This window comes from Bos taurus, chromosome Y (assembly GCF_002263795.3).
Source record: "Bos taurus isolate L1 Dominette 01449 registration number 42190680 breed Hereford chromosome Y, ARS-UCD2.0, whole genome shotgun sequence".
NCBI lineage: Eukaryota > Metazoa > Chordata > Mammalia > Artiodactyla > Bovidae > Bos > Bos taurus.
Window position 1 is genome coordinate 31,513,571 of NC_082638.1, and position 14,151 is coordinate 31,527,721.

Genomic DNA, 14,151 nt, shown 5'->3' on the forward strand with positions numbered 1-14,151 from the left:
CTTTTGCAGGATCTAATGATTTGCTAAAAGTGGTTTCACTTACATTCATGTCAGAGAATTATATAATTTCCCTTGTGACTTACCCTTTGAAATATTGGTTCTTTAGGAATATCTTGTATAATTTTTCATACATTGACAAATTTGCAAACACATATCCCATTTTTAAATTTTAGTTTCACATCTTGGTTTTCAGAGAATATACTTGGTATTATGTAAAATACTAAGACTTGTTTTATGCCTTAATGTGAAGCATATTTTTGAGAATATTTCAAAGACAGTTCAGGTACAATTGAAAATATGACATACACACACACACACACACACACACACACACAGTATGTGTTTATATGCCTATTTGAACATATCAGTGTAGGTACATAATTTTAAATATATATATATATATATATATATATATTTTTTTTTTTTTAACCCTTCTTTGATCTTGAAGTGTTTTGGGTCATGTTCCTCAGATTTATAGTTTGCTTTCAGTCTCCTGTCTTTTGGGGATTTATACTAAACCTGTATTAGGTATTTTCACATTACTTTAGGTCCTCTGACTCTGATGCTGGGAGGGATTGGAGGCAGGAGGAGAATGGGGTGACAGATGATAAGATGGATGGATGGCATCACCGACTCGATGAACGTGAGAGATGGTGATGGACAGGGAGGCCTGGCGTGCTGCGATTCATGGGGTCGCAAAGAGTTGGACATGACTGAGCAACTGAATTGAACTGAACTGAACTAATGTCCTATTCAGGCAGAAGCCCACAGTCAACTTCTTTGAGAGTGTAAGAATCTTTCTAGAGACAGTATCTTTCTGAGGTTGTAGAGAATAGAGCACACTGTGAACCAAGAAATTTGCCAGCCATATCAGTAAACAAATGATGCTGCAGGCATCAAGTCATAAGCCCTTGAATCTATCCATAAACGTAAAACCTGGGGGAACTCTTGATGAAATCAGTTTGCCCACTATCAAGTCCTTAGTTACTGCACTTGAAGCTGGCGTGGCCTGAAGAACTGACTTGAGACAGAAAGAATAGATACTAGCCCTAGTTAAGGTGATTATCAAAGGAATTATTTCAAGGAGCCCAGATTCTTGCATCTACCATAGGTAGAAAATATTTAAATCCATTCACTTGAGGTGTCCAGTTTTTCTTTCGTTAACCATAATATTCAGACATTCTCCATACCTGATCATTGTACCAAAATTTCTGTAAAACTTGGATCCTCCTATCCTTCGTTAGAGCAGTCTTTTTGCGATACTTGAGAAGTCGCTTCTCATGATTAAATCCTTCTTAGAATGAAAGGCTTGATGAAGAAAACATAATTCTCCACTTTTGAGCTATGCATTTTTCCCATTAGGTAGCACACATTCTAGAACTGCAATATAAGGGATTCTTGTGCAGCACCTCACTGTTAACTTATGTTTACTAATTCCTACTTCCCAAAGTTTTGAAAGTCAAAGGTCAGGTATTACTTGGGGCTGGTGCACTGGGACGACCCAGAGGGATGGTATGGGGAGGGAGGTGGGAGGAGGGTTCAGGATGGGGAATACATGTATACCTGTGGTGGATTCATTTTGATATATGGCAAAGCCAATACAATATTGTAAAGTTAAAAAATAAAATTAAATTTAAAAAATAAAATTAAACTTGAGGGGATTCATGGTTTCATAAACCGGTGACATCAGTTTATGAAAATATATAACCATATATGTTTACTTTACTTTTAGAAAGCCGTTCTTTACTTTTGGAAACAATGGAAAATTAGGGAAGTGAAGGGACACAAGTATAGAGTCTGAATTTATTCTGCCCAACATAGCTCTGCATTTAAGTTTGTCTTTTTTTTTTTTTTTTTGCTTTTTCTTTGCCTATACATACTAAAGCCATCCTGGGTACACATTTTAATTGACATGCAGTGATGCTTTACTTGTCACTAGCACAAATTAGACAAAGACTGATTTTCTTTCCTTACAATGTTGTGTTAGAGTCTGCTGCCCAGCAAAATAAATCAGTTATTAGTAAATACAGGTGAGCCTCCCTTTTGAGCAGTCCTCCGATCTCCCACTTGGGCCTCCTCTCCTACTCCAAAACCAATTCCACTAGAGCACTGCATAGCAATAGCTATCTACTACATACTTGGTATGTCCTTCCTGCACTGTGTCCACAAGTCTGTTTTCCATGACTGCATCTCTTCCTACACTCCAAATGGTTTACTCAGCATCTGTTTTCTGGATTCCACTTAAATGCATTAATATGCACACACATATATTTATTACTTCTTTATTTGGTTGCCACAAACCTCAATCGCTCTGTGTGGAATTCAATTCCATGACCAGGGATCAAACCTGGGACCCCTGCATAGGGATCATGGTGTCTTAGCCACTGACCAACAGGGCATTCCCCTGTTGTTGTGTTTTCTTTAAATGATGGCCATTTGGAATGGTGTGAGGTGATATGTTGTTGTACTTTTGATCTGTGTGCCTTTGTTAAGTTGAGGTCGTTTTTTCTATGTTCAGTTTTTGAAGAGCTTCTATCACAAACACTTGTTGAATTATTTCAAAAACTTTCACCAACTATTGAGGTAATCATATGGTTTTAAACCTTGACTATACATTGATATGCAACTATTGAAGAATGTTTCCATATCTTGAATAAACCCCACACTTAATTATGGTGTCCAATCCTTTTACGGTATTGGTGGAATTTTTTGCTCATATTTTGGTAAGGATGTTTGCCTCTGTTCATCTATGAGATATTAGTCTCTAACTTTCTTTTTCTGTGTTATCTCGGGGTTGATATCAGGGTGATGGTGAACTTGTAAGATGACTTCTGGATTTTCCTTCCACTCTAGAGTTTTGGAAGCGTTTCAGAAGTGCATGTGCCAGCAGTTCTCTGACTGGTTCATAAAATTTCCCTGTGAAGCTTTCTGGAGTTTAAGTTTGCCAACTGGAAATTTTTTCATCACAGTTTCAATCTTAGTGCTTGTAATTGCTCTGTTCATATTTTCTGGTTTTTTTTTTTTTTTCAGCTAAAAAAAATTTAGCTGAATTTCTTAGTATTTGTCCATGGCTCAAATTCTAAATTTTATTGACTTATAGTTGTTTGCTGTAGTCCCTTATGACTCTTTGTTATTTCTGTTATATCAGTCATAATGTCATCTTTGTCATGTCAAATTGATGGATTTGTTGTCCTCTTTGTCTTGATAAGTCTGTATCATGATTTGTCTATTTTACTTCTCCTCTCCAAGAGACCCTTTTTAGTGATACTGATTTTGGCTATTGTTTTTATCATTTCTTTTTTTTAAATTTCTGCTTTGATTTTTATCATTTTTTCCCCTTCTATTCACTTTGGGGAATTTTGCCTGATTTTTCTTCTTTCTCTAAATGCTTTAGATTGTAGGTTATGTTGATTACTTGAGATGTGTAGAATTTATCAACTTCACTCTTTTACTGCTTTAGCATGCTCCATAACTTTTGGATAATCATGTTTTAAATATTATTTTCTTCTAAGATTTTTCTTTCATTTTCTCTCACATTTCATGAGTGATCTCTTGGCCATGTACAGGTGTATTTATTCATCTACATGGATTCATGTTTCTCACAGTCCTCACCTGCAAATTCTGCTATGTAAATCAAAACATTGTGGTTAAAAAAAAAAAAAAAGATTAATACCATTACCACTATCTCAAATTTATCAAGGCTTGATTTGAGATCCATTTTGTGATATATCTTGAAGATATTTTATTTTCACTTAAGAAAAAATGTGTATTCTGCTCTGCTTCAGTGAAATGTACTATACGTATCAATTTACTTTGTCTGGTCTTGTGTGCCTTTGAACACTTGTGTTTCATTTTAAACTTTATTTCTAAATTGGAGGATAGTTTCTTTCCAGTGTTGTGTTGGCTTCTGCTGTACAACAGTGTGTATTAGCATATAGGAGGCCAAAGTCTTTTTGTGTGTGTGTGTTGTTGATTGTCTGTTACTTATTCATTTTTCTAGTCCCTATAGAAATGTTTATCGTCTTTTCCCCATTCCGTTTCTAGAATGTTTTATCACCTTTACTACCACAACATCCAAGTTATTTTCAAGGAGCCTGCCTACTTTTTCTTTCATTATGTTTTGAGTTTTTACCACATTCCTTTGCCTACAACATATTTCTCTGGCTTCACATTTCCCTACTGCGTTCCTCATCATTTCTTCCCAAACCTCTGCGTAATAGTTATTGCTCCTCGTCTCCACTCCAAGTTGATAAAATTAGTTGAGTGTCTAGTGTGGGCTTTGCAGTTGGAGAGACTGACAACTATGTTCTTGAATCTGCAGTTGAGTCTTCCGTCTCTAATGGTGATACCATATCTGTTCATGTCATTTGTAGATGTCTATAGAATTAGTCTGACATTAGGCAGTCTATTTGCTGAAGATTGGTTGCGTTTTTCTGTCTTGCTTGTTGTGTAGTGTGAGGCATCAGCCCTGGGTTGTGTAGGCAGTTGGGTGCAGTACATCTGAGATTAAGAAAGAGGCCTTCAACGAGACTGTCACCAGTTAATAATCAGTGTAGACAGGAATTCTCTAGTGTCCCATGATCCTGGTCTCAGTGTGAAAGGTTGTAATGGAATGCAAAGAGCTGGGATTCTTGGCCTCCAGAGGAGAGGAATTCAATCTGGGGCCAGAGATAAGGCTGGATCACTCAGAGCTTTGTATAATAAAATTTTATTAAAATATCAATGAGATAGAGAAAACTTCTCATATAGGCATCAGAATGGGGCAGAAAGAGTACCCTCCTGCTAGTCTTCAGCTGGATATTATATAGTCACTAGTAGTCTGTTAATGAAAGAAAGGAATGTTTTAAAACTCAGAGTGGTACCAGGCCCCCTCACACATAAGATGCATTTTGGGATAATCTTGGCATCAGATGATTCATCCCGGGCCATAAAATGATTGTCTTGAAGAAGGATAGATTACCATACAAATGATTCATTTACATAGATTAGGGAAATACTATCTGAGTATGACATACTGGTTTGTCAAGTAGGTTCTGAGCCATTAGGAGGAACTGACTTAAGAACAGAGTTTGGGGTAAAAGCATAGTACATTAGCATAGTTTAAGACAAACATTTCCATAAGAAAAATGCATTGGTTATCTCAAGGTTTGAGAATAGTTAACTTCAGATGAAACCAGGTGTCATTCTGGCAATATAACATTTTAAGAGAAACCTCCTTTTAAATTTGTATAAAGACAGAAAAAAAAAATATTGCTAGTTTGTTTCCTCCTGCTACTTAAGAGAGATAAAAATGTCTGATACTTTCAGGCCAAATCCTTCATTTGGAGACCCCAGCCTTCCTGCCTGTTACCCTCTCAGATGATGACAGCAGAAAATATCAGGCCCAACTTATGCCCAGAGAACTACAATACCATAGTGATAGATTGAGGAGATTAAAAAAGTAACATAGATAAATGGTAAATAAATAAGTAAAAGGTGCCACAAGCAATAAACACTACAGAGAAGACAACAGATTCATAATGAGAGCCAATCAAGTAAATCTCAAGGCAAAAAACACCACCAGAGTAGAGTGCCAACTGAAAAATAAAGAAAGCAAATCTGACAAGAAGAGCAGGACAGCCCCCACAGAATAACAGGAAACCACAGTTAATATAGAAATGCATACCCATGTTAAAGAATGAAGTGATGCAACAGCAATTAAAGGCACAGAAAATAGGAAACCAAAGTAAAAGTAGAAATAGCTATACAAAAAATAAAAATATAGTTGAAATAATCTTCAAGATCAAATCAATGTGTAGTAACAAAGAAACATACAACTGAGAAAAATAGTGCACAAACAACACAACAATTCAATGCATCAAAAGAATAATACATATTTCCTTGTGTCTCATCTGTGAGTGTCCTAGTGCTCAACATGGGCCAGAGGACAATTACACCTCTTTGGGAAGTTCTCCAAAGATGGAGAGAACTGGATTCTGGATATCTCTAAGGGCACCTCAGACTCAAAACTGCTATAATTCCTGTGCGTTCTTATAGCTGCCTGAGCCTGGGCATTTTTTTTTTTTTTTTTACCTCTTCTCAGCTTTGGATGTAATCCGTAGACACAGGGTCTGCATCATTAATCCTGTGTATTTAATCTGCAGCATGCACAACTGGATGGAAGATTCATAATCCTCTTTCTTAATGGCTCTGTCCCTGGGCCTCAGGTGTAAATTTCATCCTTCCTCACATGTGGTCACCAAATGTGTCTGACTTGAGACACTTGTGGTGCACTGGGGTCTGCCATGATGAGCACAGAAGGTTAAGGTACAGCTGCTTGGAATTCTGGAAACATGGTGGTGCTAGTTATGAATAGGAGCCAGCAGCCATAGGCAGAAGAGGTTTTGCCTGAATGGGATCCTTTTCTAGCCTGTGTTTGCAGGAGCATGAGTGGTACTTCTGCTGGTCTTTCTCTATTGCCTTATAGTAGGTGTTAACAGGTGGGAAGGTGAGGCGCTACCAAGGTATCTCTGCCTCCTGAGTGTGACACAGTACAGTCGCTTTGGCAGTTTGGGAATTCTCAAAAGGTATTCCCTGCTACACAACGACTTGTACCTGCTCCGTCAGGCCATTTCCACATAGTCAACAGCAGTCCTCTCCCAGGATCCCTCTAAATCCCTTCTTAATTCCTTTTCACTCAGGTATGTCTGGAACCCACATGGGACACTCTGGTGAGCAGGGCATTCTGCTATTTGATGCTGTGGGAGAACTATTGCCCTTGCAGAAGTATTATTTGTGATCCATTTATTGAGAGAGTTGCATTTCACATCTGCCTACATTTCTGCCTTCTTGGAACTTCACAGTTTTTCCTGGAAAGCTCAATTATTATTTTTTCCTTGACAGAAAAACATGAAACATTAGTTGCCATGAATCAATCTGTTTGATGGGACATTGCTTACGTACACACGTAACTGGTACTACTTTGACTTTCAATATGCAATCAAGCATATTGTGTTGTCTTTTTTTCTTTCCCCCTTGGAAATTTCTCTTAATGAGGAATTGTCATCAGCATGAAGAAATGCAGAACTTTCCGCATAAAATATAATAGCAAAATTGGGCTCAAAAAGGCAGCACTTGAATATCTCTAGCTATTTTTTGAACGTTCCTGACATTTTCCCAGCGTACAAATGTCTAACTTCAGATCTCAAAGCGCAATTCCATTCAGTAGATATCAAAGGTGAGACTTCCATGGGCATAATTTAATTATTGTATAATAAGACGGCAAGTTCATAGGAAATTACCAGTTGGTACTTGACTACTTGAAAAAAGAGAGAAAACGACAGCAATGACCAAAAAATAAAATTGAAAAAAAAAAAACAAAACAAAACAGGAATGTGTAGTTAGTTATTTAATTATAAGAGGTACACATGAATTGATGTTTGTATCACAGAATAAGCAAGGAGATAGCATACAATCATCTATATCTGCTTAACTGTCTCTGCTAATGACTTGGACACTGTGGATCACACACAAACCAAAAAAAAGAAATAAAGAAAGAAAGAAACATAATTTTGTAAAATTCTTAGAGATAAGAATACAAGAATACCTTATATGTCTCCTGGGAATCGTGTATGCTAGTAAAGGTGCAGCAGTTAGAATTGGACAGGGGACAATGAACTAATTCAAAATTGGGAAAGGAACAAGTCAAAGCTATATATTGTTGTCCTGATTATTTAACTTCTGTGCAGAGAACACCATGAAAAAATAAAAATCTAGATGAATCTCAAGTTAGAAACCGAATTTATGTGGGAGATATGAATAACCTTAGTTATCCCAGTGACAACACCAAAATGACAGAAGAAATATAATAATTAAGGTGCCTCTTGATGAAAGTATTATCTGTTTCAAATATAGACATCTGAAATGAGATAGTCCTACATAAAAGATGAAATTCTCAGTTTCACATATGAAAACCTAGATAAAGATTTCAGGGTGTGAAACATGAAATTCTCCATTATTCACATATACAAATCTGGAGAAAGATTTTCCAACATAAAGTACGAATTCTCTGTACATCATACATGAATGTACGGACACGAAATATTCTGCAGAAAATGTGGAATTTTTTTACATTAGAGTTATGAAAATATGGATGCAGATTCTTTGACAGGAAATACAAAAATGTCTGTTTCACATATCCACACATGGTCACATGAAACATGAATTTTTTCATATTTGTCATTTGAAAATATTTGTGAGGTCTTTCCTTCATGAAATATTGAATACTGTCTATTTCACATTTGAAAAACCTGTGTTAATTTTCCTACAGGAAATATAGAATTTTCCCACAGATTTTCATGCTTGGGCTCTGAAATTCTCTATCTTTTCATCAAGAATGTTTGGAAGGTATTCTGATATGAGATTCGGAATTCTGTGTATTTCCCATTTGACAATCTGGGGAGAAATGTTCTCATATGAAATATAAATTCTCAATTGTTCACATGTGAAACATTTTCCAGATTTGTACACATGAAAGAGAATTTCCCGTCATTCAGAAATTAAGATCTGAGCTAAACCGCAAACATCAAACAGCTATATTTCATGTATATCCTGAATACCATATAGAGTTTTCTGTATTTCTTTGATAAAAATCTGGGTGAAGATTTCCCTATAAGAAATAGGGAATAATATATTTTACACATGTAAAATCAAAACCCTTATGATTAGACAGTGGAATTGATAAATAGATGCAGGGGATTCTATCTGACAGATGAGTGCCTGAAGACCTATGGATGGAGGTTAGTGATATCGTATAGGAAAAAGTGATCAAGACCATCCACATGAAAAAGAAATGAAAAATGGTAAAGTTACGAGGCCTCACAAAGAGCTGAGAAGAGGAGCGAAGCTAAACAAAAAGGGGAAAAAGAAAACAATAACCCTGTATCAGATCAGATCAGATCAGTCACTCAGTCGTGTCCGACTCTTTGTGGCCCCATGAATTGTAGCATGGCAGGCCTCTCTGTCCACCACCAATTCCCGGAGTTCACTGAGAGGAGACAGCAAAAGAGACACAGATGTATATAACTGTCTTTTGGACTCTGTGGGAGAGGGAGAGGGTGGGATGATTTGGGAGAATGGCATTGAAACATGTATAATATCATATATGAAATGAGTCACCAGTCCAGGTTCCATGCACAATACTGGATGCTTGGGGCTGGTGCACTGGGATGACCCAGAGGGATGGTATGGGGATGGAGGAGGGAGGAGGTTTCAGGATGGGGAACACATGTATACCTGTGGAAGATTCATTTTGATATATGGCAAAACTAATATGATATTGTAAAATTAAAAAATAAAATAAAATAAAGCAAACCTTAGAGGGAAAAATGAACATTCACAGTGTTGTGTAACTATTGACACTATTTCTGGAATGTTTTCATCATTCTTCCTGCCAGCCATGTTAAAGGACAATTTTGCAACACCTATAAATGTTTTTATTTTATTTTAAAATGCAAAATATTTTGATTCATTGTTTTAATCAATTTGGAACATGTGTTCAAATAGAAAATAAATGTTAACTGCTTCCTCTCAATCTGTATTTATATAATAATAAATCTGGATTGCACATAAAAAGAAAAGAAAAGAAAATTATACACATTTGGATGAAGATCCCCAAAGAATTGCAAGGAGAGGTAAAACCACCCTCAGTTATCAATGTCAATAAATAAAGCAAATCAATAGAACTGGAAAGTCTACTGATCTCTTCAAGAAAATCACAGATACCAAGGGAAAATGTCATGCAATCATGGGCACAATAAAGGACAGAAATGGTATGGATGTAGCCAAAACAGAAACTATTAAGAAGAGGTGGGAAGAATACATGGATGAAATGTGCACAAAAGATCTTCATGACCCAGTTAAGCACGATGGTGTGATCGTTCACCTGAGGACCCGATGTCCTGGAATGTGAAGTCTAGTGGGACTTAGGAAGCATAACGACAAACAAAGCTTGTGGAGGTGATGGAATTCAGTTGAGATATTTCAAATTCTAAAAGATGATGATATGAATGTGCTGCCCTCCATATGCCAGCAAATTTGGGAGACTCAGCAGTGGCCAGAGGACTGGAAATGGTCAGTTTTCATTCCAACCACAAAGAAAGGCAATCCAAAGAATGTCCAAACTACCACTTAATTGCACATGTCTGACACACTTGCCCAGAACTGCTCAGAATTCCCCAAGCCAGGCTTCAACAGAATGTGAACCATGAGCTCCCAGATGTTCAAGCTGGATTTATAAAGGGCAGAGGAACCCGAGATTCAATTGTCAACACCCGTTGGGTCCTCCAAAAGGCAAGAGAACTCCAGGAAAGCAGCTACTCTTATTTGACTATGCCAAAGACTTTGACTGACACAACAAAACGACACACACACAAAAAGTCACATCAAAACGTGGAATATTCTTCCAAACATCGGAATACATGCCTCCTGAGAATTCTTACATCCATGTAAATAAAATAAATATTTATCAACTTGGAAAATTTTCTCAGTCAATAGGAAAGGTGAATTATGATAGTAGTGCAGGTTATAGAATGTTGTTGAGTAATGTGTAGAGCATTTGATTGGTTATTACATTTCTTTATTGATAATTCAGTAAGCACTTAAAATGTGTCATTTTCAGGCTCTATGTTTCAGCTGTTGTGAAAGATACATAAAGAGGGTAGACCCAAAACACATTGAAGATATCTGTACTCTCCTTCGTAGGAGGGCAAACAGTAGTTCCTTCCAACCGCAAGAAATAGTTGAGACAAAGTTGTTAGAAGGGGCTTAGCATAAGGTAAGGTAAGGTTAGGTAAGTCACTTCAGTTGTGTTTGACTCTAGGCGACCCCATAGACGGCAGCCCAACAGGCCCCCACATCCCTGGGATTCTCCAGGCAAGAACACTGGAGTGGGTTGCCATTTTCTTCTCCAATGCATGAAAGTGAAAAGTGAAAGTGAAGTCGCTGAGTCGTGTCTGACTCTTAGCGACCCCATGGACTGCAGCCTACCTGGCTCCTCTGACCATAGGATTTTCCAGGCAAGAGTACTGGAGCGTGGTGTCATTGCCCTCTCCGAGGGCTTAGCATGACTGAAAATAATTTGTGATTGTAGCTTCAGAAGAGAAAGATAATGAAATGACTAAGGAAAACAGATATCATGTCTTCCAAGAACTTTGTAACCATGCTGATGTGCTGCAGTAATGACCAGGAATTTATTCTGTCTCTATGGGGACAGATAAGCAACATCTAAACATGCATTTGAAATTATAGGGTGGAATCTTGGTGTCAGGAAATAGAGACATGGCTTAAGGACAGCAGCGCAAAAATGACCCTATAGAATACCACTTGTAAAGTACATAACTTGTGCTGACCATGGGCCAGTCACTGATTATATCATGCTATCTTTTCTATCACAGTGATGGTATAATTGTGATCATGATTTTGGATGTACTACAATATCTATATTTTCAGGGACAAAATTAATTTCTATAATGAAAACAATCTGCTGTCTAATCTTTAAGACTCTACCAGTACCTAATAGAATATAATATGTGAATGTGCTGAAGATCATACTGTGTATTTTTATTTATCTAATTTTATTTGCATCTCTTTCTTCACCCATACCATCCTAATTTAGACACCCCTTCATTTCAGCAGGGATGATTTCAGAAATCACTTTACATCCATTACCTCTTTTCCCTTGCTTCTCATTTTCTTGCTTACAAATATTATATCAGGTGTCATTTACCTAGGATGCATAACGAATGCTTTCTTGAACTGAAGCGTTTGGAATACCATGCAGTAAAATAGTAAACCAATGAACTAAAGCCTCATTTTCTCTTCTTTGTTTAAAAATTGAAAATGAAACTATGAAGATGAACATGTAAATTTATTGTTCAAATACAGGAATGGTAGGTATTTGTTGACATCTCCCAAAGTAACGTTCAATCTTCCTTAGGCTCCATAATCTGACACGTATTTGGTAGGTCAGTTTTAATTAGCATGGTTTCCATATAATGGTGATTGTTGATGAGTTGACTTGAAAGAGAGGAAGCAGATGTGTAAGTGCTTGTTGGCACTGAGAACCACGAGTTGCCTGTCTCTTGCAGGTTAGGAAAAGGATTGTCATGGCCTGACATATCGCTATGCCTGACTGGAAATTTAGAAGGCTCCACCATCAGTCCAGAATAAGTGCTCTGTAATGGGGATACAATGTGGTTCTGAGAAGTAGATGTAGTTGTAGTAGCAAAGTCCTCAATGGGGCCATTTACTTGAGTGTAGCTGCTATGTGAATGCCAATTAAAAATGCTCAACTTTTTTAAAACAGCAGGTTGATTTACCAAAATCTGTTCTGTTTGTCTAACCAATATTGGTGATGGGTGGTTAGGTAAGTCACATGGAGATAGGGCATTTGTATTAGTGACAATCTGGATGGTATGAGGCTTTTGTATGAAAGGCACAGGTAAACTTGTGCAGGCTGAAAATGCGCTCTCTCTACTAATTTCTGGAATAAATTCAGAGTTACGATCATCTTCGTTGACACTTGCTTTAACATGCTTCTTGTTATCTTGCACTAATGAAGATATTTGAGACACATTATTAATCCCAACTCTTCTTTCTCTTCTTTGCACTCTTAATAAAAGTTGAGGATGACCTCTTTTGAAATTTGGATTATAGTAGGTCTGTAACTAAAATCAAAGGATTACATTATTTAGTTTCTTTATAAACCAAGGTAAAACTGACAAGCAAAGCTAAGTTATAAAAATGTATTCCTTTAATGAAACCAACTAAATAGCATCAAATAAAACACCTCCATTAGTAGTTTAACAGGTAACATGTTAGAAAGAATATGATCCTCAATGAAAAATATATTTTATATATACAGTAAATACCACTTTAAGTTGCTTCAGGACTTATATCTGGTTTCACAGTGCTAGGAAAGTTTGTCAAACATCCAATATTTTAACATATCCAGCTGTTCTCAACTTCAAAAAATAAAACTTTTTAACGATTTGTTAGCTCAAGTTTAAATTCGGTTTTAGCTACATATGTAAATGCGCTTTCTAGGTCACATGATTTCATCTTACGTATTGCCAATAAGTGAAAATGTTGGAATACCTTACTCAAAAGAGAGATGTTGTTTTCTTCTTCCAGAAAGACAGGTAGTGAAGCAGATCTTTGAAAAGTTTGTCGCTTTTTACTAAATCCATAAAGGTTAAGCTGTCGAATTAAACTCTTCATACTCTTGGTTTCAAATATTCTGAAAGGTGCCTTTCTTTCCAAGACTTCTTTCTTAAAGAGTTCTTCGTGGATCACTATACATGTGCCTCTCTCATCCCACCAAATAGATTCAAACTGATCACTTTCAACTATATTCCAAAGTTTTTGTGGAAAGGTGAGTGAAAGAAAATTAGTCACCTCATCTGTTTCAGATACAGAATATTTGTAGCATGGCCTTTTTATCACAAGATCCTCAGACAAAGCCTGAAAAGCATATTCTTCAATCATAGATCTCAAAACTGAGTCCCTAGTAAGTGTATAATCATACAAAGATCTAATGGAGGTTTCTGAATCAGTTGATTCATCCTTAGGAGGCCCATCTTGAATTTCTGAAGGTATATGTGCCATCTCAGAGAAATCTTTCTTCAGATCCTTTTCTCATTTGTCTGATTTTACTGACCACTACTTCAAAAATTGCTTGGCTGGCCAACAGAGAGAAACTCTCTAGACCATCGCAGAGGTCCTCAAAGTCAAAAGGCTGTGACATCACAAAATCACTTGTCTCCTAGCAATCAAAGGGTAGCTGTGACATCACAAAATCACTGGTCTCCTAGCCATTGAAAGGTGATGTTCAGCTAGGCTTTACTTCAGCATCAACTTAAAAATACAGCCTGCTTACAGAAATAGTAACCAAAACCATGAAGCATGCAAAATCTCATTCCTAAAGAATTTTTACACAGAAAAATCACATCAATAAATCTACTTGGTTTCTGAAATACAAGTGATTTATCACCCTTCTATACACACATTTTTCATATTCAGTACTGTTACCCAAGCAAAATTGGTCTACTGGCCTCTGCAATAAAATCTTTTAACTGTCTGGTTTCAACTACTCTGTGGTCTCTGTACTTAACT

At 36.8% G+C, this 14,151-nt stretch overlaps 1 protein-coding gene across 1 annotated transcript; it reads right to left on the reverse strand.

Annotated features, from left to right (window-relative positions):
- Positions 1-13,004: 13,004 nt before the first annotated feature.
- On the reverse strand, positions 13,005-13,644 carry LOC132344682 (heat shock transcription factor, Y-linked-like). The gene has a single exon (XM_059884322.1). It carries the CDS (start codon positions 13,642-13,644, stop codon positions 13,021-13,023), a length of 624 nt encoding a protein of 207 aa, XP_059740305.1. The 3' UTR covers positions 13,005-13,020.
- Between the last annotated feature and the right edge of the window lie 507 nt (positions 13,645-14,151).

What these genes read in the sequence shown, in the direction of transcription:
- LOC132344682 (XM_059884322.1), bottom strand. Translation starts at nt 13,644, where the DNA reads ATGGCACATATACCTTCAGAAATTCAAGATGGGCCTCCTAAGGATGAA.